General features: G+C 50.8%; 1 protein-coding gene across 1 annotated transcript in view; it reads left to right on the forward strand.

Annotated features, from left to right (window-relative positions):
- Nucleotides 1–24,581, forward strand: part of CDH15 (cadherin 15) — a 197,685-nt gene extending 173,104 nt beyond the window's left edge. Inside the window, exon 14 of the mRNA XM_078668302.1 lies at nucleotides 20,932–24,581. Coding sequence (XP_078524428.1) covers nucleotides 20,932–21,132 — 201 coding nt within the window. The 3' untranslated portion in view covers nucleotides 21,133–24,581. The remainder of the gene's footprint in view (nucleotides 1–20,931) is intronic.
- Nucleotides 24,582–24,820: the final 239 nt, after the last annotated feature.

Below are 24,820 nucleotides of genomic sequence, written 5' to 3' on the forward strand. Positions count from 1 at the left end.
CTCCCTGCTGCGTGCAGCCACACCCAGCTCCGTGCAGCCACACCCTGCTCCGTGCAGCCACACTGTGCTGCGCGCAGCCGCACCCTGCTTCACACAGCCACACCTTGGTCCGTGCAGTCACACCCTGCAGCATGCAGCCACACCCTGCTCCGTGCAGCCACACCCTGCAGCATGCAGCCACACCCTGCTGCGCGCAGCCACACCCTGCTGCGCGCAGCCACACCCTGCTGCGCGCAGCCACACCCTGCTGCGTGCAGCCACACCCTGCTCCGTGCAGCCACACCCTGCTCTGTGCAGTCACACCCTGCAGCATGCAGCCACACCCTGCTGCGTGCAGCCACACCTTGCTCCGTGCAGTCACACTGTGCTGCGTGCAGCCACACCCTGCTTCACACAGCCACACCTTGGTCCGTGCAGTCACACCCTGCAACATGCAGCCACACCCTACTCCGTGCAGCCACACCCTGCTCCGTGCAGCCACACCCTGCTGCGCGCAGCCACACCCTGCTGCATGCAGCCACACCCTGCAGCATGCAGCCACATCCTGCTGCGCGCAGCCACACCCTGCTTCACACAGCCACACCCTACTCCGTGCAGTCACACCCTGCAGCATGCAGCCACACCCTGCAGCATGCAGCCACACCCTGCTGCGTGCAGCCACACCCTGCTGCGTGCAGCCACACCCTGCTCCGTGCAGCCACACCCTGCAGCATGCAGCCACACCCTGCAGCATGCAGCCACACCCTGCTGCGTGCAGCCACACCCTGCAGCATGCAGCCACACCCTGCTTCACACAGCCACACCCTGCTCCGTGCAGTCACACCCTGCAGCATGCAGCCACACCCTGCTCCGTGCAGTCACACCCTGCAGCATGCAGCCACACCCTGCTCTGTGCAGCCACACCCTGTTGCGTGCAGCCACACCCTGCTCCGTGCAGTCACACCCTGCAGCATGCAGCCACACCCTGCTCCGTGCAGCCACACCCTGCAGCATGCAGCCACACCCTGCAGCATGCAGCCACACCCTGCTGCGTGCAGCCACCCTGCTGCGCGCAGCCACATCCTGCTGCGTGCAGCCACCCTGCTGCGCGCAGCCACACCCTGCTGCGCGCAGTCACACCCTGCTGCGTGCAGCCACACCCTGCTCTGTGCAGCCACACCCTGCTCTGTGCAGCCATACCCTGCTGCGTGCAGCCACACCCTGCTGCGTGCAGCCACACCCTGCTCTGCGCAGCCACACCCTGCTGCGTGCAGCCACACCCTGCTCCGTGCAGTCACACCCTGCAGCATGCAGCCACACCCTGCAGCCACACCCTGCTGCGTGCAGTCACACCCTGCAGCGTGCAGCCACACCCTGCAGCGTGCAGCCACACCCTGCTGCGTGCAGCCACACCCTGCTGCGTGCAGCCACACGCTGCTTCACACAGCCACACCCTGCTCCGTGCAGTCACACCCTGCAGCATGCAGCCACACCCTGCAGCCACACCCTGCTGCGTGCAGTCACACCCTGCAGCGTGCAGCCACACCCTGCTGCGTGCAGCCACACCCTGCAGCATGCAGCCACACCCTGCTTCACACAGCCACACCCTGCTCTGTGCAGTCACACCCTGCAGCATGCAGCCACACCCTGCTCTGTGCAGCCACACCCTGCTCTGTGCAGCCACACCCTGCTTCACACAGCCACACCCTGCTCCGTGCAGTCACACCCTGCAGCATGCAGCCACACCCTGCTCTGTGCAGTCACACCCTGCAGCATGCAGCCACACCCTGCTCTGTGCAGCCACACCCTGCTGCGTGCAGCCACACCCTGCTCCGTGCAGGCACACCCTGCAGCATGCAGCCACACCCTGCTCCGTGCAGCCACACCCTACAGCATGCAGCCACACCCTGCAGCATGCAGCCACACCCTGCAGCGTGCAGCCACACCCTGCTGCGTGCAGCCACACCCTGCTGCGTGCAGCCACACCCTGCTGCGCGCAGCCACCCTGCTGCGCGCAGCCACACCCTGCTCTGTGCAGCCACACCCTGCTCTGTGCAGCCACACCCTGCTACGTGCAGCCACACCCTGCTGCGTGCAGCCACACCCTGCTGCGTGCAGCCACACCCTGCTCTGTGCAGCCACACCCTGCTGCGTGCAGCCACACCCTGCTCTGTGCAGCCACACCCTGCAGCATGCAGCCACACCCTGCTCCGTGCAGCCACACCCTGCAGCATGCAGCCACACCCTGCTGCGCGCAGCCACACCCTGCTCCATGCAGCCACACCCTGCAGCATACAGCCACACCCTGCTGCGCGCAGCCATTCCCTGCTGCGTGCAGCCACACCCAGCTCCGTGCAGCCACACTGTGCTGCGCGCAGCCACACCCTGCTTCACACAGCCACACCTTGGTCCGTGCAGTCACACCCTGCAGCATGCAGCCACACCCTGCTCCGTGCAGCCACACCCTGCAGCATGCAGCCACACCCTGCTGCGCGCAGCCACACCCTGCTGCGCGCAGCCACACCCTGCTGCGTGCAGCCACACCCTGCTCCGTGCAGCCACACCCTGCTGCGTGCAGCCACACCCTGCTCCGTGCAGTCACACCCTGCAGCATGCAGCCACACCCTGCTGCGTGCAGCCACACCTTGCTCCGTGCAGTCACACTGTGCTGCGTGCAGCCACACCCTGCTTCACACAGCCACACCTTGGTCCGTGCAGTCACACCCTGCAACATGCAGCCACACCCTGCTCCGTGCAGCCACACCCTGCTCCGTGCAGCCACACCCTGCTGCGTGCAGCCACACCCTGCTGCGCGCAGCCACACCCTGCTGCGCGCAGCCACACCCTGCTGCGCGCAGCCACACCTTGCTCCGTGCAGTCACACCCTGCTGCATGCAGCCACACCCTGCAGCGTGCAGCCACACCCTGCAGCGTGCAGCCACACCCTGCTGCGTGCAGCCACACCCTGCTGCGTGCAGTCACACCCTGCTGCATGCAGCCACACCCTGCAGCATGCAGCCACATCCTGCTGCGCGCAGCCACACCCTGCTTCACACAGCCACACCCTACTCCGTGCAGTCACACCCTGCAGCATGCAGCCACACCCTGCTGCGTGCAGCCACACCCTGCTGCGTGCAGCCACACCCTGCTCCGTGCAGCCACACCCTGCAGCATGCAGCCACACCCTGCTGCGTGCAGCCACACCCTGCTGCGTGCAGCCACACCCTGCTGCGTGCAGCCACACCCTGCAGCATGCAGCCACACCCTGCTTCACACAGCCACACCCTGCTCCGTGCAGTCACACCCTGCAGCATGCAGCCACACCCTGCTCCGTGCAGTCACACCCTGCAGCATGCAGCCACACCCTGCTCTGTGCAGCCACACCCTGCTGCGTGCAGCCACACCCTGCTCCGTGCAGTCACACCCTGCAGCATGCAGCCACACCCTGCTCCGTGCAGCCACACCCTGCAGCATGCAGCCACACCCTGCAGCATGCAGCCACACCCTGCTGCGTGCAGCCACCCTGCTGCGCGCAGCCACATCCTGCTGCGTGCAGCCACCCTGCTGCGCGCAGCCACACCCTGCTGCGTGCAGCCACACCCTGCTGCGTGCAGCCACACCCTGCTCTGTGCAGCCACACCCTGCTACGTGCAGCCACACCCTGCTGCGTGCAGCCACACCCTGCTCTGTGCAGCCACACCCTGCTGCGTGCAGCCACACCCTGCTCTGTGCAGCCACACCCTGCTCCGTGCAGCCACACCCTGCAGAATGCAGCCACACCCTGCTGCGCGCAGCCACAGCCTGCTGCGTGCAGCCACACCCTGCTCTGTGCAGCCACACCCTGCAGCATGCAGCCACACCCTGCTGCGCGCAGCCACTCCCTGCTGCGCGCAGCCACACCCTGCTCCGTGCAGCCACACCCTGCTCCGTGCAGCCACACCCTGCTTCACACAGCCACACCTTGGTCCGTGCAGTCACACCCTACAGCATGCAGCCACACCCTGCTCGGTGCAGCCACACCCTGCAGCATGCAGCCACACCCTGCTGCGCGCAGCCACACCCTGCTTCACACAGCCACACCCTGCTGCGCGCAGCCACACCCTGCTCCGTGCTGTCACACCCTGCTCCGTGCTGTCACACCCTGCTCCGTGCTGTCACACCCTGCAGCATGCAGCCACACCCTGCAGCATGCAGCCACACCCTGCTCCGTGCAGCCACACCCTGCTCCGTGCAACCACACCCTGCTGCGCGCAGCCACACCCTGCTTCACACAGCCACACCCTGCTCCGTGCTGTCACACCCTGCTCCGTGCTGTCACACCCTGCAGCATGCAGCCACACCCTGCAGCATGCAGCCACACCCTGCTCCGTGCAGCCACACCCTGCTCCGTGCAACCACACCCTGCTGCGCGCAGCCACACCCTGCTTCACACAGCCACACCCTGCTCCGTGCTGTCACACCCTGCTCCGTGCTGTCACACCCTGCAGCATGCAGCCACACCCTGCAGCATGCAGCCACACTCGGCTGCTCACCGCCAAAGTTGGTCAGGCCCAGGGACTGGTCAAAGGCCAAGCTCTGCAGCCAACCTGTGCCCTGAACAGCTGAAGGGTGTGCACAGCACTAGATAAGTTCATGGCAGGTTGATAACGTGTCTAAAAAAACATATAAATTCACATAAAAACACAGTCCTATGTTGGTCCTGATTCAGTGAATATGAACCGGTAAAACCGCCTGAAATATACCAGTTATGGCATGTAGAGCAAAAAAACGCACACCATAAACCATGCCACCTGCCATGCTCATGTACCCCTTTGATGATGGCGTGAAAGATGTCGACCTCACGCCAACCATCATGCTCAGTAAACCATTCTGCTGAATTATACCCATCATTTAACTCTGGCTAGAGGGGGGTATAGTCATAATTGTGTAATATAGTCTAATTGTGGCGTCAAGGGACTTGAGGGTCGTAATTTTTTATGTTAACAGAATCCATATTGTGCATAACGCATATTTCCCATTAGGCCTTTTCTTTATGTCAGATATTTATTTAGAGGCAGTTGTCTTGAAATGGGTGTTTGTTTCAAACATTAAAGTGTTTATGGAAAATATCGAGAGGTGAAGAATTTAGAATTCTAGCAAAAAACACCCTTTGTTTTGTTGAAAACGCATTCTGTCTGTAGTATGGAAAGTTTGTTGTAGGTGTTTTATGCAAGGTGTAGCTAACAAAGGGCACTGATTCGAAATTAGAATGCTTAGGCTTTGTTTGCCTTTCAAGAACAGAATGCTGATTGAATAATAGATGACTGTAAAACTGTGCAGAGTGGTTTGAGATTGATGATGATGATGTAGCAATGCATATTTCAAAGGGCCTTCGAATTTTTTTCCAATTTGTAATTCCATGCGCAGTGGGTATTAGTAGATGCACCAGCTTCAACCATCTCTCCCTTACACAGAATCTATTTTTTTAACAGATCACGTTGTGGGTTTTCTAAAAATCTACATACTTAACAGCATATTTATTTCTGATGTATACTTCTACCTGCCGATTCCTCACCTTTGGGGTATCCCCATATGCAAGACTCGATCTGGAACCTTTCACATCAGTGCTCTTGAGTGCCGTTAGAACAGACCCGTATATAAGCGCCACCCCTGGACAATGACCAAAGGTGATATGGGATTGTGAAGCGTAGCTGTATGTCAACCAGCATCAGAAGGAGCCAAGCAAGTCCCATTCCTGCTTGAAGTTGAGGGTGCAAAATCACCCGCACTCCTAGCCATTCCTGCGACAGGTCCTCGTCGCTGTTGAGCCACCTGGTCCAAATGGAACACATGAAGGCCAAGAGCCACTCTCTATCTTCAGAGAAGTCGCAAGTGTGTAAGGTGCCACTCAGTATCACTACCTATCTACAATTAAGGAACCAGTTCCACAATTGATCCTGATGCACCCCAAATTCATCAGCTACACAGCAGCAGATCGAGGCCTTTAGGAAGGCCATGTTGGCATTCTTGGCACTCGTCCAAAACCCCCTGGCATGCCTTCAGGATGGTCACTATACAGCCAAATATGTGATTCACGCTGAGCTGGACACTATTGCTTGTTTGGGGGTGAGCAGTTGGGTCTACTGTGGTGCTTTGTCACCACATGTGAGGAGATACACAGGTTTATTTTGTGATGTACAGACATATCTTCCAGATATGCCTTTTAATGGCTCCTGCCTGTTTGGCAAAAACGCTGATTCTGCCCTAGAGTTCTTCAAGGAAAGCTGGGCCACAGTGCACTCTTTAGGCCATTCGACACCTGACAGACAATTCCTTCATTGGTTTTGCCCCTTCTGAAGCTACTCTTGAGATTTGGTGTACTGGGAATGCCGAGCCCCTAGCCTCGCTCCATTGCCTTTTCAGGGTCGGGCACATGGATCAGACAGACAACGTATGGATCAGACAGACAACGTACGGATCACCAGGGACAACGTCCTCCCCAGTTCCATACCCCTCTGGAATCAGCCTCCAAGCAGCTTTAGGTTCCCCTTGCCAACGCACGTCGACCCTGTGGAAGGAAGAATTAAACATTTCCACAAAGGGTGGCAAACTATCACATCCAACGGATGGGTACTCTAAATCATTCAACTAGGCTGTCCTTCCATTCTGTCACAAATTCTGCCTTCATCAAAGCGGCTTTCAGAGCAGCATTTATCCTTCTTGCTGCAAGAGGTGTAGGCTCTACTATCCCAAGGAGCCTTAGAAAGGGTACTGGACTCAGAAAGAGGGACTGGCTGTTACTACCCACTATTTCCTCATGCCGTAAAGGCCTTAGTCCTATTTTAGATATTTGCCCTCTGACTGTCTTCCTACAGAGGACAAATTCAAATTGCTCACAGTGGCACAAGTTACGTCTGCCCTGAAGCCACGTGTATGAATGGTTCCCTTGGACCTGCAGAACGCATACTTTCATGTGCCCGTCCTGGAGTCACAAAGATATTACCTGTGATTCAAGGTCAGCCAGGTGATTGTCCAGTTTGCTGTACTGCCCTTCGGCCTTACCAGCGCCCCTCGGGTTTTCACAAAAGTGATTGGCAATGGTCATCGCCTATCACCGAATGCTGGGGATATTAGTTTTCCCCTACCTCAACCACTGGCTATTGAAGGAAGGCAAGCTTGCCACAGTCATAGACCCGTCTCCAGGTGACAGCGAAGCTCTTGATATCATTGGGGCTTTCGATCAACGAGCCGAAGTCACATCTGACTCCTTCGCCAAGGCTTATTTTTATAGGAGCTGTTTTGGACCCGGGGCAGTTCAGGGCCCCTCTCCGTCACGAGTCCAGGACATTTGGGCTATGATTCCAACATTTCAACCTTGGTCCTGTATCTCGTGAGAGCAGCTCTGAGGCTTTGTGGACTGCTGGCCTCATGCATCTTGCTTGTCTACTTCACCAGGAGGTATATGCAGGCTCTGCTGTGGTATCTGATGTCTCAGTGGGCACAGCACCAAGGACACCATTCGGATGTCATCCAGGTGTCGGAGGAGTCTGCACCGGACCTGCTGTGATGGCTGCTCAGACGTAGCCTGACCAGCAGCAGACCCTCTCCCTTCCACACACAGAACTGATAGTGGTGAGAGATGCGTGTCTGGTGGGCTAGGGAGATCATTTGGCAATTGGGGAGATCAGAGGACTCCGCTTTCCAGCAGAAACCTGACTCCACATAAATCTGTTAGAGCTGCAGGCCATCCATCTGGCATCGAAGGCCTTCCGGCCATCCATCAAGGGAAGGCTGGTGCAGGCTCTCATGTACAACACAGCCATGGGATATTGCAAGGAGCAGGACAGAGTGGGGTCTTAAGTCCTGGTCCAAGAGGCACTATGCCGCTAGAGATGGCTGGAACGTCAGGGCATCTTCCTGATCGTGAATCACCTGGTGGGATTTTTAAAAAGCATTGCGGACGTGCTCAGCTGGCGATGTCTGGATGATCACATATGCCTTTTGCATCCAGATGTGGTGCATGGCATCCTCCAATGAGGGAAGAGTCCTGGTTGTATCTTTTCACCACAGTCGAGAATGCACAGTGTAAACATTTCTGTGCTCTCTAGTTCCCTAGAACGCTCTCTTTCTAGGAGATGTATTCAGGCTAGATTGGAGTACAGGATTCCTGTGAACCGTTTTGCCCCAACCTCTCCTACCCAGAATTATGAAAATCAGGAACAACCAGCCGTAAGTCATCCTCGTGGCTCTGAATGGGCCAGGAGAGTGTGGTACTCAAATGTCTGGGTATGAGCATCTGTCCTCGACCAGACTACTGCTTCCAGAGGATCTCTTGTTGCTGCAGCAGGGCAGGGTTCTACACCCGAACCTGTGCCATCTACATCTCCATAAGTGGAGATTGAGCAGCAGCAGCTGGTTGCATTTGATTGCTTTTGAACTACCACAGGACGTTCAGTATGTCGTCCTCGCTGCCAGGCTTCCTTCTACAAAGTCCATTTACGCCAGTTGCTGAGACAAATTTGTGACCTTGGGTGGAGCCCCTAATACAGACCCATTACAAACAAAGGTGTTGGATATTTTACTGTCTGTTCTGCCTTTGGCTCAGCAAGAACTTGCAGTGGACACCATCAAGGGTTATTTGTAGGCCATTTCAGCCTTTTTGCATTTATCGGACTAACCTTTTGTGTTTGAATCACCTGGTGTGATGTGTTCGAGGTTTGACACACATCTTCCTTCCCAAATCCTTTGTGATGCCACAGTGGGACCTCAATTTCTCATATGTGCTCCTTCAAGCTGATGCACAGCTGCTAATGATTGTCTTCCTCATCACAATCACTTCAGCTCATACTTTGAGTGAGCTCCAGGCTCTTTAGGTGCAACCGCCCTACACCAACTTTTTTTCCCAACAATCTGGTCTGAGAACCACAGCAGCTTTCTTGACTAAAATTGTTATGCCTTTTCACCCTTCTAACATTATTTACCAGATCTTCCCCAACAAAAGAGGACAGACTCCATTGTTTAAAATCCAAAAGAGTTTGAAGCTTTTGCATACAAAAGCTGACAACCAGCTTTTGTAGGGTTTTCTGTCAAGGTGGATAGTCCTTTGCATTAAGATCAGCTATGCATTACCGAAAAGACAGCATTTTGAGGGACTGAGGGCCCATTCCACAAGGGGTAACAGTGCCATCACTGCATTGATATGAGGAGTGCCTTCTTCTTGACATCTGTCATCCCGTAGCAAGGGCCTCAGTGCATACATTTATGGAGCACTACTGCCTTGACAGCCAGGTCCAAAAGGAAGGGCATGTTGCCTGTTTGGTCCTGCGGGAATTTCTAGTCTACGTAAACTGCACTCACCCTCCCACATTGGATGGTACTGCTTTAGTAGCAATTCTTGAGGTGAGGAATCTACAGTTTGAAGTATCCATAATAAAAACGAGTGACTTAACTCCAGTAACACTCTTTCAACAGCAGATTCCTCACTGCCTACCCACCTCCCCATTCTGTGGAGTGGTCTCTTTTTAGAATCTAAAAAGGTCCTGAATCAGAGATCTGCGCTCTGGTAACTCCAAATGTTTTGTGCTCTGGAAGGAGACAAGAAAGAAATTGACTTTGGCACTCAGGTGTGGTACTTATATGCAGCTCTGTTCTGCAACTGGGGAGGAACAAAGTCAACACAGAGTCATGTGTCGCACAGGAGCACTGCTTAAAAAGCTTCCGGATCCAATCTGCCCCTTAAGGATATTTTAACCGTGAAAAATCTGCAGTTCGAGTACCTACCAGAAAAAAAGACCAGAGTTAAGGAACTTGTTCTTTTTTTTTCTTTTACTACAGACAACCAAACAATATACACTACTGTACTTACTGTTTTCCATAAACATTTCAGTGTTTGGTGTAAACCTTTTTGAAGCTATCTTCCCCAAGATAAACAAGTAATATACCAATAGTCATGGATAGCATGTGTAATATGGTCCTACCTTGCCATCTCAGGGTTCTGGTTTTATTTAAGAGGCCTTCAGCCTCCTGTTTTATGGTGCCATCAAAACCCTTTTATACAATAAAGGGACCGATTATACAGTCACCTGTTTTACAGGTCACCTGGCCCCCCGTCATGTCCTGCCAGACAGCAAATTAATTCATTCCATAACTGTTGCAGACTTATGCTGTGCTAGGACTCTTCAGCTCCCTGGTTTTAGTTTTTGATGGCCATGAACGTCACCTGGGGATTCATCAAACGGGTTCAACTCAGTGATAGGTTTGGAAAAAGCTATATACAGATGTGGTTGTGTATTTATTAAGTAGTTCTTGAAGAACACCTATATATATATATATATATATATATGGTATCAGGTCACTTCAGAGCATTTAGTGAGAAACAATAGGTCAGAGGGTATTGTTAGTCTAATATGATTGTGTGGCATCTTTAAGGTACAGGGTTCAAGGATCCTTGGAAGGTGGAGCATAAACTAGTGGTTGGGAGGACGATTAAACTCTGTCCAAGCAGGGGTGAAATCAATGCACGAGGCACGAGATGGTGTATTCAGTTGCATCATTTATTTACCAAGGGACGATGTAAGAAGGGATGCTTGGTACAGTTGTGACACAGAAACAGTAAAGAGCTTTCTTTGTTTTTCTGCTTAACCTCATCAACCATGTGAAACACTCATGTGAAGTTGCAGCCAAGCCTGTGTTACACAAATGTTGAAAATAGAAATTAATAAAAAGGACAGTGTGTGGGGTGCATAGACCATTTTAGGACATGGCTTGGCTATTCCAAGCTGAAATGAAGAAATATACCTAAAAGAATGTGACCTTGCTACTATATACATAGGATTAGCGCTGTGCCATCCACGTCGAGCTAGAAACAATGCAAAACCCCAATGCATTTTCCATTGACTTCTTTAGACAAGGCTAAAGCAAAAACTGCTAAACAGAATAACACCAAATTTGGCTTTTTGTGATTTGGTGTAAATCTGTTCAGTAGTTTTTGAGAGATTAAGGTTAAAAAAATAATTGTTTATATGGACGGTTGGGTCCACAATAATCTAATGAGTGTCCTGCGAGAGCGCAAATTCAAAAATGGAGCCCATTGATTGATTGGTCGAATGGCCCGTTTTTCCATGAGCCTTCAAGCTCCCGTGGGGAGCTAGACTCTCGCAGGAGTGAGCACTTCGAATGGATGGCTGTTGGAGGTTTAGAAATTAAATTGGCACCATTACTGTCTACTGAGAAAAATTGCAGGTGTTGCGGAAATGAAGTAAAAAACGATAGAAGGGGGCATGAGAAAGGCATCCTGTCCCCCTAGATTTTGAGAGGAGGTCTCTAAGGTATAAGTGCTGTGATGAAGGTAAGTGTATATTGTTTAAAAAAACAAAACGATTTAGCGGGATCATGAAAAGTAAAAAAGAGTAGGTGAATTGTCGATACACTCTAGTAGGAGAAATGCATAATCTGCCCCTTGTTATTAAGAGGCGGTGTGTAGGATTGCGATGAATAGAATAGTATTTATTTCTTAAAAATTAAAAAATTGATGCGATCTTGTGGGATCGTGAAAAATAGAAAGGAGTAGGTGATCTATGAATACTGTCTGGTATGCACACTTGTTACTGCAGGAAGGAATCTTCCTGGAGATGTGTTTAATAGAGTCTACTATTTACGCCCATTGGCTTGGGAAGAGTTCTGAGTAGAGAGTTAAGAATCTCCCCACACCCTACTATGCACACCTGTCATCCAAGAGGTCTCATCGGAGAGGCCAGTCCCTCCACACACACACTATTTTGCACACCTGTCATCCGAAAGAGAGGTCTTAAAGGAGAGGTCGTTCCCTGCTCACACCCTACTAAGCACACCCGAAATCTAAGAAAGGGGTCTCAGCAGAGAAGAGAGGTCAGTACCTCTCTATAGCCTACTATGCAATCACATCATCCAAGAATGGGGTCTCAGCAGAGAGTTCACTACCTCTCTACACCCTACTATGGACACTCGTCATTCCAGCGAGAGGTCTCAGCGGAGAAGCCAGTCTCTGCGCACACCCTTCTATGCACATCTGTCATCCGACAGAGACGTCTCAGCGGAGAACTCGTTTTTCCCCCTCACCCTCCCCTACTACGCACACCCATCATTCCAGAGAAGTCTCCTTAGACAGGACAGTGCCTCCACACACTCTACTATGTATATCCGCCATCTGAGAGAGAGGTCTCAAAGAGGAGGCCGGTACCTCTCCAAACCCTACTACACACACCTGTCATTCCAGAGAGAAGTCTAAGCAGAGAGGCCAGACCCACCACATACCCTACTCTGCATATCCATCATACAACAGAGAGGTCTCCATGGAGAGGCCAGTACCTACCCACACCCTACTATGTACACCCGTCATCCGAGAGAAGGGTCTCAATGAGAGGCTAGTTTCTCCTCACACACTACTATGGATGCTTATCAAACCATGCAGGGGTGTTAGTGGAGAGGTTACCTTCTCCTAATACCCTAGTACCTACACCCGACGCCTTAGGAAAGCTGTCAGTAGAGAGGGTAGACCCTCCATACACCCATCATCCTAGAGATCTTAGCAGAGACTTCAGTACCTCTCTACACCTTACTGTGGATACCTGTCTTTTCAGAGAAAGGTCTCAGCAGAGAGGCCAGCCTCTCCACACAACCTACTATGTGCATCTTTCGTCTAACTAAGAGGTCTCAGCGTGAGGCTAATTTCTTCCCTCATCCTACTATGCACAGCCGTCATTCGGTACAGCAGTCTCCGGAGAGGCCAGTCCCTTCATACACCCTACTATGCTCATCAGTCATCTGGGAGAGCGGTCTCAAAGGAGGGGACAGTCCCTCTCCACACCCTACTATGCACACACATTATCCAAAAGAAGGATCTCCATGGAGAGGCAACTTTCTCGGCTCACCCACTAAGCACACCCGTCATTGCAGAGAGAGGTTTCAGCGGAAGGCCCAGTCCTGCCACAAAGCGTACTATGCATATCCGTCATCCAACAGAGAGGCCATTACCTACACCCACCCTGTTATGTACACCCCCCATCAGAGAGAGAGGTCTCAAAGGAGAGGTCAGTCCCTCCCCACATGCCAATCAGATGAGGAGGGGTGTTAATGGAGAAGTTAGTCCCTCCCTATACCGGATGCTCTTGGGAAAGCCGTCAGCAGAGAGGCCAATCTCTCCACAAACCCTACCAATACACCCGCCAGCCCAGAGAGAGGTCTCAGCAGAGAGGCTAGTCTCTCCTCTTATCCTACCACGCACACCCATGATTCCAGAGAGAGGTCACAGGGGGAGGCCAGTCCCACCACACATTCTACTATGCACAGCCATCATCTGACAGAGAGGTCTAATCGGATATATATATATATATCTAGTGGAAGTCAGATAAATCTATGGATGGAGTCAGCTGTTTGGGTGTTTCCACTGTTGTGACGGTCAATATACAAGTGAAAAGGGAGTTGCTATATGGAAGGTTTATTGGTCCAAGACTGTCTGTTTTGAAAATGAGTATGGTATTTAATGAGCTTGCAAATCTGTGAGATCCCACCACAGTTGTGAGACAGTATTGGCACACCCAAGAAATATACTTAAATGGACAAAACTAATAGTATACATTATTGAAATAAGTGATCACTTTTTCTGAATTATAAATACCTCTTTGATGTAAAAACACATACAAAGCCCTTCACATGTCTCCCTTTAAACTATTCATCAACTCGCTGGGAAGATCTCCGAATGAACAAGTTACTTACCTTCGGTAACGATATATCTATAGGAAACAGTAGTTAGTATTAGATTCCTTACCTTAGAATATCCCCAGGCATCAGACTGGATCCGGAAATTTTTGCGTAACAGTACCCTTGCGCGTCGGTAGGCATCGTCTGCGGCTCCGCGTCCGTCGTCGGCGCAGTGATGACGTTGTCGGAGTACTTAGACGCCGCCTCCGCGTGCTGACGTCAGTTTTTAGACACAGCTTTTCCGTGCCAGAAACACAGAGCCATGTTAAAAACCAACACTGGTGCCATTGAAACTAGGGCCCTGAAAGGGGATGACCTTAACCCTAGATATCAGTTCGCAGAACGGGGAGCATGGGTGGGGCGGTAAGGAATCTAATACTAACTACTGTTTCTTACAGATATATCGTTACCAAAGGTAAGTAACTTGTTCATCTGAAAGAAACAGGTTAGTATTAGATTCCTTACCTTAGAATAGATACCCCAGCAATACCAACCCCGGTGGTGGGTCTGCGAACCAATAATCAAACCAGAAAGTCCTGGAGGACAGAACGGCCAAAGAAGCCACCCCTCCGGACTTGGCTGTCCAGGCAGTAGTGTCTTGCAAACGTGTGCAGCGATGCCCACGTAGCTGCCTGACAGATGTCCTGTAAGGGGACTCCCCGGCCCAGGGCAGTGCTAGCCCCCGTGGCCCGAGTGGAATGGGCCCTCAGCCCAAGAGGAGGCTCCTTCCTTGCCAAGGAGTAACATGCCTTGATACACAAGACGACCCACCGAGAGATGGTCCTCTTGTGCACCGCCCGTCCCTTCTTAGCGCCCACGTAACCAACAAAGAGTTGGTCATCCACCCGGAACTGGCGTGTGCGATCCAAATAGAACGAAATCGCACGTTTTGGGTCCAGAAGGTGGAGCCGCTCTTCCTCTTTAGAGGGATGCGGTGGTGGAAAGAAGGTGTGCAAGGTGATGGACTGCCCGATATGGAAGGTCGTGCCAACCTTGGGCAGGAAAGATGGCTTAGTCCGCAACACAACCTTGTCCGGATGGACAGAAAGGAAAGGGGGTGTACATGAAAGAGCCTGGAGCTCACTCACTCTCCTGGCAGAGGGGATGGCAACCAGGAGAGCAGTCTTCAAAGTAGGAAGGCGGAGAGGACAGTTGTGGTGTGGCTCAAAGGGAGCGCACATCAGAAACGTAAGAACAAGGTTCAAGTCCCACTGAGGCATCACAAACGGAACAGGAGGGAACATGTGTGTGATGCCCTTCAGAAAACGAGTTACAATAGGGGACTTGAACAAAGAAGGTTGATCAGGCAGCCTTAGAAAGGCTGAAAGGGCAGAAAGGTAGCCATTGATAGTGCCCAGAGCAGAACCCTGCTGGAAAGAGAAAGAAGGAAGAGAATAACCTCAGAAAGAGGGGCAGCAAGAGGATCCACAGCCTTTGCTGTGCACCATGCCACAAATTTGTTCCACCTGCAGGCGTATACCGACTTTGTGGAGGGACGCCTGGCTGCCAGAATGACGTTACAGACTTCAGGAGGCAAGTCAAAAGGCCTCAACTGCCGCCGCTCAATCTCCAAGCATGGAGGTGGAGACTGGACAGGTTCGGGTGGAGGACCGTCCCCTGCTGCTGCGACAGAAGGTCCTCCTGAAGAGGCAGACGAACCGGGGGATCGACTGACATACTGAGTAGCTCTGGATACCAGTACCTTCGTGCCCAGTCCGGAGCCACAAGGATGACTTGGGCCCGGTCGCGCTTGATCTTCTTCAGCACTCTGGGCAGAAGTGGTATAGGCGAAAAGGCGTACAATAGACCGCAACTCCACTCGCGACGAAAAGCGTCTCCGAGCGAGTGCCGCCTTGGGAATTCCAACGCGCAGAACTGATGACATTGCGCGTTCTCTTCGGTGGCGAATAGATCTAACCAAGGCTCTCCCCACTGCTGAAAGAGGCCTTGCGCCACGTCCAAGTTCAGACGCCATTTGTGATCCATCAAGCACCGACGGCTGAGTTCGTCCGCCCTGGCGTTCAGAGAACCTGCCAGGTGTTGAACCACCAGGGTCACGCCCTGATGTTCCAGCCACTGCCAGAGGCGCAGAGCCTCCTGGCAAAGGGTCCACGACCCCACCCCGCCCTGTTTGTTGCAGTACAACATGGGGGTGGTGTTGTCCGTGAACACCTGCACTACACTCCCCCGAACAGAGGGGAGGAATGCCTTCAGTGCTAGACGAATCGCCGCAGCTCCAAAAGGTTGATATGGAGCCGGGACTCCACCGGAGACCAGAGGCCTCTGATCTCCACCTCTCCCATGTGGCCTCCAAGCCCTGGAGGGACGCGTCCATCACAACTACGTGCTCCGGCTGGGGAAGGGAGAGGGATCTGCCGCTGACCCAATCACGGTCCGTGAGCCACCACTGCAGCTGTCTCGCAGTGCCCTCCGAGATCAGGACGTGGTCGGAGAGGTTGCCCTGATGCTGGGCCCACTGAAACTTTAGGTCCCACTGCAGAGCCCGCATCTGCCACCTGGCGTGATGCACCAGAAGGATGCAGGAGGCCATCAGCCCCAGAAGCCGCAGCATCAACCTGACCGAGATCCGGGACAAAGGCTGAAAGATTGGAATCAGAGCCTGAATGTACCGCACCCGCTGTTCGGGAGGATAAACCCGAAACTGCGCCGAGTCGAGAACTGCTCCGATGAAGAGGAACTTCTGAGAGGGGCACAGGTGTGACTTCGGCACATTGATGGAAAACCCCAGCAAGTGCAGGAGATCCGCCGTCGTCTGGAGGTGGCTGACGACTGTTTGGGGCGAGCCCGCCTTCAACAGCCAGTCGTCGAGGTAGGGGAAGACTGAAACCCCTAACCTGCGCAGATGAGCTGCGACCACCGCCATCACCTTCGTGAACACCCGTGGGGCGCTGGTAAGGCCGAAGGGGAGCACGGTAAACTGAAAGTGCTCGTGGCCTACCGTGAACCGCAGGTAACACCGGTGGGCCGGCAGGACGGGGATGTGGAAATAAGCGTCCTGCAAGTCCAACGCTACCATCCAGTCTCCTGGGTCCAGGGCAGCTAAGACCTGAGCCAGTATCAGCATTTTGAACTTCTCCTTCCGGAGGAAGCCGTTGACGTTCCGTAGGTCCAAGATAGGGCGTAGGCCCCCCTTGCGCTTCTTGGGTACCAGAAAGTAGTGGGAGTAGCAACCACACCCTACTTCTGGCCCAGAAACGCGCTCGATGGCCCCCTTGGCCAAGAGGGCCATAACTTCCTCCTGCAGAAGTCGCAAATGATCCTCGATACTCGGTGGTATTACGGTGGTATGGCTGGAGGGGTCGCCTCGAAGGGGAGGGAGTAGCCCCTTCGGACGATTTGCAGCACCCACCTGTCCGATGTGACAGTGTGCCAGTGGAAGAGGTGATGGCGAACCCTGCCCCCCACTGGCGTCACATGGGCCTGAAAGCACGGACTAGGAGGGTTTTGAGGCGGATGCTGCGGGGGAAGGTGTGGACTGACCTCGCCGTTGTCCCCGACTGCCTCCACGGCGGTTTCCACGGCCGCCACCGCGTTGGATGTTAGTCTGCGGTGCGTGGCTGGCAGCACGTGTGGGGGCGCCCCTTCCTTGGCCACGAAAGGAGCGAAAGGCACACGATTGCTGGCGTGGGGCCGAGAGGCCCAAGGACCTGGCCGTAGCCCTGGAGTCCTTAAAGCGCTCAAGCGCATGGTCTGCCTTGTCGCCAAAAAGGCGACGGCCATCAAACGGCATGTCCATGAGAGTATTCTGGACATCAGCCGAGAAGTTGGCGGACCTCAACCAGGCGTGGCGACGAATCGCCACCGTCGTTGCTATCGCTCTGCCCAGTGAGTCGGTGGTATCCAGCCCACACGGGATAGAATATCGTGCTGCATCCCGGCCTTCCACAAGGGCCTGGCCGAGTTTAGCCCATACCTCCAACGGGCATTCTGGCAGCACTTCCACGACCGTGTCCCACAGAGAGTGGGTGTAGCGGCCCAAGAGGCATGCGGTGTTGGAAGATCGCAGTCCCAGACTCAGGGAGGAGAATATCTTTTTGCCGTACTGCTCATACCTCTTGGATTCCCTGTCAGGCGGAGCCGACGGGAATGCGGACTGGGAATTTGGAGCTTGGATGACCAGGCTCTCGGGGGTGGGGTGGGTGGACAGGAAACATGGGTCGCCCGGGGCCGGGCGGTGGCGTCTGGTCACGTTCCTATCTACAGGTGAACCTGTAGCAGGCCTGGACCAAGTGCCCAAAAGAACGTCAGTCAAGGCCTCGTTAAACGGCAGCAGAGGCTCAGCCGAGCATGACTGCGGTTTAAGGACCTCAGTGAGGAGGTTAGTCCTCACGGCCGCGACGGGGAGCTCAAGGGCCAAGGCCTTGGCCGCCCGCGTCAACACCACACTATAGGTTGCCTCCTACTCCGTAGCCACGGTAGGAGGTGAGACAAAACCAGTGTCTGGCGAGGTGTCCAGACCACTGGCATCCCCAAGTCCACCTGTCCAGTCCTCCTGGGACTGACACTCCTGTGTCAGAGGGTCCTCAGACCCCTCCCAATACTCCTCATCACCCATCTCCTGATACTCAGGGTTGGCAATGGATGGGGCCAGTTCGTTGAAGTAGAACTCTCCAAACGGCGTCGAGAGCAGCGCCGGAACCGGATCGAGGGAGGCATCGCGGACGGCGCCGCCCGAAGACGGCGCCGGAGGTGACACCTGTGGGACCGGCACTGGTGAGGTCGTCAGGTCAACCGGGGACGACCCGGATCCAGAAGCGGATCCAGTGAGGCCCTGCTGCGCCGAGCCCGAAGGCGCCGGCGGCGTCGGGGCCAAAGCCCCCGACCCGCTAGGGCCCCCAGACGGGTCTGCTGAGCCCGAAGGCGCCGCGGAGCCCGCAGGCGGAGTGAGGGACCTCATGGCCATGAGGAAACGCTCGATCTCCTCTGGCGTCACGTGCTGCCCAGAGACCGGAGGGTATGGGGCAGGCCGCGACGCCCGGGACTCCGACGGAGCCACGTGGGTGGTGTCACCCGAACCCCCAGCCGCGTCGCGAGAGCGTCAGAGGAAGTCGGAAGAAGTCGGAAGAGTGATGACGTCTCTTTGACTTCTTGTGCTTACCTGACGACTTCGAACCTGAGGAGTGATGTCGACTCCCGGAGCTGTGATGGCTCCGACCCCGCGACTGGTCCCTCGACCTCCGTCCGGACCGGGACCTCTCACGGCGTGCGGCTGACTGCCGGAGTTCGAGCCGCTTGCGGGACCGCTCCCGCCTAGCTTTCAAAGTCAGGGCCCGGCAGTCGGGGCAGGTCTTGTCGTCGTGATCGACGCCGAGACAGTGTAGACACCGGCGGTGAGGGTCGGTGACCGACATCAGTCGGTCGCAGTCCTCACAGGATTTGAAACCTGGCATCCCTACCGGCACCGTTCGGAGTCGAAGACTCGAAAAAGGATCAAAAAAGATCTCAAAATGTTTAGTCAAAAAATGACTAAGGTACCACTTTTTCCGGATCTGCGCTTGCTGGCGCGGAAAAAAGAATAACTGATGTCAGCACGCGGAGGCGGCGTCTAAGTACTCCGGCGACGTCATCACGGCGCCCACGACGCCGACGACGGACACGGAGCCGCAGACGACGCCTACCGACGCGCAAGGGTACTGCTATGCAAAAATTTACAGATCCAGTCTGACGCCTGGGGATATTCTAAGGTAAGGAATCTAATACTAACCAGTTTCTTTCAGATGTGACAGTAACAAGAACAGAGGAGATGAGCAACCCCAACTGAAATATTGCCTTATTACACCCTATTATACTCAGACATCTTTGAATGCAAAGATTTTGCAAACAGGGCACCCTTTCCTGTTATGTTACAAAACAAAGCCATTCCCTTTCAAAATGATGTACGCAGACAGGATATATTCTTCACTTATTCTACATTATATACATTGGGGAAAAATACTTTAAAAAAAACCTGGAAATTGCACCCAAAATCCAAAGATTAATGTTATAGTTAGGTGTGATAAAAAACATTGTTTATTGAAAAATTTAAAAAATATAAATTTACTGAGAAAAGCTAAGGTCACAGTAACAGTATAGTTAAGTGTGGAAAAAAGGTGTTTCTGTATTATACATCGTTTTTAGAAATTCACTGAAAAAAGGTTAAGGTAACGTTATAGTTAGGTGAATATGTCAGTGAGAACATTAAAGTTATCATCTAAAAAAACAGAAATCCACCAGTTATACTTAGCAGAGCTAAATATAACTTGCACCCCTGTCTTGCACTGCTTATGACCTCGCATAATAGCTCACTCATGACATGTTCTATAACATCATTTATGACATCACTGATGACCTCATCCAATGAGTGGGTTGGTTTGTTTTAAAGCTTACATAGTGGCGGGTACCTACCATATTACTTTTCTACCCAATATTGTACCGCCTGAGTCTAGAAAATCAGTATAAGTGTTTAAGAAACACAAGTGCTCCTAATGCTCCATAGGTGTGTAGAGGGATTGAGCACGTTATACATTTCTGTGTTTTCTTTAGTTCAAAATGTTAATGTTGTCACTGGCATACTCACCTAACTATAATGTTACATTTGTTTTTTTCAGTGAATATATAATATATATCTTTAAACCAAGTTTACTAAATATTTAATAAAATTGTTAGCGGGGGTCAGTTTTTAAAAATTATTAAAACCTAATTATACATATTATTAAGTTTAACTATTTTTATTTATGTCCTGTAAACTTTTATTTCTTGGTTAGTAATACATATTTTAAATTAATTTTAAATATATATTCTACATCAATATATAAATATATATATTTTAAAATAATAGACTTGATTAGATTTCCCAATAGTTTTCCATAGGCAGATCTCGATCTGTGTGTTGGAGATCTCTTCCCAAGTTGAGGGTATGTCCGCCCTCTAAGCGGATTGTAAAATGCAGGTGTTCAGTTGCTTGTAGTAAATTAATGGGCACAAATACATCACAGGGTTTGGTGAAGACATGGCAATCTCCACTCAGAAATGGTGACTAGCTCAAACAAAAAGTGGCGAGTAGCACCTAAGTCTAGGGGTAAATATGCACATGGGTGAACAGACACTTGTATATTTACCTTCGTGAATCTGTCTCTCAGTTTTCGCTTCCAGTCATTCCAAATGACTGGAAGCGAGAGGGCGATACCATCATATTTCTAACTGGATCAAAAGCATTATATTTTCTTTTCATTTTAGGGACTTGACGTTGCTGACAATGACCCCAGCGTTCCCCCGTATGACACTGCTCTTATCTATGATTATGAGGGCGAGGGATCCGTGGCTGGCACACTCAGCTCTATCCTCTCCAGCACATCGGATGGCGACCAGGAGTACGACTACCTCAATGATTGGGGCCCACGCTTCAAGAGACTGGCGGATATGTATGGCCAGCCATGATGGGCCATTCTTATTCAAGGACTACTCCCTAACACCGGAGTTAGGGGATCAAAGTTTGTTTCCTTCTTGTATGGCTCCGGCTAATGCAGGCTCTACGAGGCCCGCACAACAGTAACACTGTACATAAAGACTGGGGAAATACCAACATCTGCCAAACAAGAAGAACTCTGTCCTTTGTGAGAGGCAATGCCAACACATTTACCAGCAGTAGTGTATATTCTATAGATAAATTGCTCATAGAAAAGATGTATATACTCACTGTAATGGAACTCCTTGCAGGCTTTGTTTTGACCAATGGTCACAGTCTAACATTAACCACCTCATCAATTGGACACATATTTGTTTATAGTCTGATTGCTTAAAGGCATCTTCAGAAAGGAGGTCTATAATCGAATGGATACTAACTTCTAAGCTTGTGTGCTGGTGGTACAAGAAATAAATACGCAATATGTTGGGGCACAGAATGCTAATTGAGAAGAAGACCACAAACCACTGCCTCAGTGAAGAACATACGAGTACTCCTGGCGCAGTTTGACATAATGGAAATTGGTAAATATGGTTATGTTTAACTCATAACTATTGCAAACAACCTAATAGCTCGTTCTTTTCTGAGACTTTTAGTGCTAGCTGATGGCTTAGTTTGTCAGTAAGTTCCACAACTAACCCTTATATTACCACCTACAACATAACCTCTACCCAGCATTTAAAGTCCCAGATTATGTCTGCTATTGGACCAGCAGAAGACACCTCCACATATGCTCATGTAGCAGAGCCTTTTCCAGCAACAAAGGTAGCATCTGGGGATACCGAGGAGTCCATATGCATAGTAAAATGACATCAGGCATCCCTGCCCTAGTGTGATGTGGTACAACGGACCAGCCACATCTGTAATGGGAACCAACTAGTTATTAAAGAATACTTAAAAACAACAATCTCCCAAATATTAAAAGCTCCATCTTAATAATTTCAGCCACTTTCATTATAAGAAGCCTCCAGGGATACGCAATATTTTGACATGATGCATTAACGTCAGGATTAAAAATTATCTCACAATGCATTATTGAAGGGTCTCAGTAATCATTAGCTGTGGATTATCTTCGAAAGCATGACTGAAGAGTTTCAGTAAGTCAATATTCGAGAATACCTCCCCTTTTATGAATGTAGAGTCTCAGCAATTTCAGATTAGGGAATATCCCCCAGTGCATAGTTAGGGTACCAGATATCTAGAGCAAAGCAATATCTAGAACTGCAGGATTGAAGAACCTAAATCAACCAGAGTTTGGGGAATAGTTAAATTCCCAATTTTTAAATTTCAGTCATCGAGATGCAAGGACAGCGCGTAACAGATCTTCAGGTGAGATGTAGAATAAGACAGGTTAATTCTTGGATGAGGAGTCTTGAGTATTAAGGTAATAGTGAGTATCTATAAATGTATGATTACAATCTCCACTAATCTACAATTAGGGTGTGTTCCTAGTGAATGAATAAAAGATCACAGTAATGTTATAATTATGTCCAGGATTAAAGCTAGTGGCTTAATATATGTAAAAAGAGTATCTGCTAATTCCAGCGTAGTCATTAATTGAACAAAGTATCCCCATATAACCGAAGAATCTAAATAACTAGAACACACCAAAGGCAAACTAAGCCCACATGTCCTTCTGTGCAAGTATCAAGCCAAAGATATAGTACTAGGATGTAAAGACGTGTATTTTGTCTCAACATGAATGTTACTGAATGGCATGACAGAGCCTCAGGAAGGACATTTACAGCTGGCGAAACCCCATAAAACATAGAATCATTCACTTCATTTACAATAAAAGATCAATGCAACTATGGATGAAAAATAGAAAGTTGGCTGGACAGGAAAGGCCATGGTCAGAGGCATGAGTTTATTTGCACTGTAAGCAGATTTAGACAGAAAGCAGAATGTATGGAGTATCCAACCTTTAGCTATAGGGGTGGAGCCATGACACATTTCCACTTAGGGAAACTAAATGTACGTCGCAATAATATTCTGATAGCATGGCATGTCCATTGCATTAGGGCCAAGGGTGGACACCTTGATGGAGACTGAAGGATGTAGAATGATTGAGAAGAAGAATGAAGGTCAGGTAAGACATTTTTCCTAAGGAGTGAGACAAGTGGCTAGTTAGCAAGCGAATTGATGAAAGAATTAGAAGGTGGATACAAAAAAAAAGTGTAAACCATTGCATGAGGCAGGCAGTCAAGTTTCTAAACTCCGTGAAATATCAGATGGTTGTGATCGGGTCGCCTGATGGGACCAGGTCAATCAACTGCAAGTCATAACCTATTTATTTTCTTGCTAGGTAATTGGCATACGGCATGCCCATCTCCATGGAGCAGTTTAGTGCTTTGCCAGGTACATTGTTTTAATGGATTTTAAGTAAAAACTCCCTATACCCAACAGGTGAGCTGTACTTGGGCAGGGTGGCAGTTGAGACCGCAGTACAGAAACTATGGAGTAAGTGGGGAAAGAAGTAATGGAAAAAATAATTGGAGCAGTGCTAGACTGTATAGCGCATGGTTGATCCTGGTGCACCGATTTGAAGAAATCACACAAATTAGGAATGTTTGTGCCACGTTTAAACATGGAGGTAGCTGAGTTCCAAAACTGCAACAGATGCGGGAAAAATCCTCTCCAGTTACCGTGACCTAATCGCTCTACCAACAGCATGTGTCCAATGCTGGTCTTTTACTTAAAAATAATTTTATTCTGAGAGTAGTAGACTTGATTAACTTTACCTGCACTAAATTGGTGAACTCATTTGAGAACAATGGTATATAAAAGATGAGGACAGAAAAGTGGGGTCCCATTAGCAGAGAACCCTAGTTTTGTGGATGGTTAGTGGTTTGCTGTGTTAAGATAGTTATGTGCCATAATGATCCTCACATCCTGTTGTGAACACATTTGCATTGGAAACACCACTTATGGACACATTTTGGACATGTGCCCGAGTGCCACAGTCATGCCAGATTTTTATGTTTGATGATAGCAACTTTGTAAACAATTCTGAGCTTTTAACTATATCCATTCTAATCACCAGGACCACACGAATAGAATCTGAGCCGTTGTACAGAAGCTTTGTTGGAGGCAATATGAGTAACTACACAATATATCCTCCCACTCCCTAGTAAATCCCAGTAAGTTCCAATAACATTTTTCTCTCCAGGTCCATTCTGGAATTATTACATGCAGGACAATGGGGCAGCCAGCTCATTGTATTTAGCACTATTGTTTTCTACTTTTTGTTTGATTTTGTACAGACTGCTATTTTATCTTTAAAAATTGCCTTTGGGAACAAAAAATGTCTCAGGTCTAAAACATTTTAGTGTCTAGAGTTTTTTTACCCTTTAACATGTCTGAAAACCAAAGTTGTTGCATTTGAAACTAAAATGATAACGTAATAAAGTGGTTATTGAAAGAACTCCAGACAAGTAGATCTTTAAAGAAGATTGGAAGCTTTGTAATCAGTGAGATTGGGCCATTTGCCAAGCTTTAGAAGCGGAGTGCTGTAGCGATTGAGTGTGAAAGTAATCCCTTGAACAGGCTTCTTTAGAAGCTGAACTGCTTAATGAAGGAGTGTGGTACCTAAACCATGTGATATGCGTTAGATGAGCAATGTAATGAAAGAGTGAGCCGTGTAACAGGCTTTACAAGCTGAAA

The sequence above is a fragment of the Lissotriton helveticus genome, chromosome 12, assembly GCF_964261635.1.
Source record: "Lissotriton helveticus chromosome 12, aLisHel1.1, whole genome shotgun sequence".
NCBI classification, from domain to species: Eukaryota; Metazoa; Chordata; class Amphibia; order Caudata; family Salamandridae; genus Lissotriton; species Lissotriton helveticus.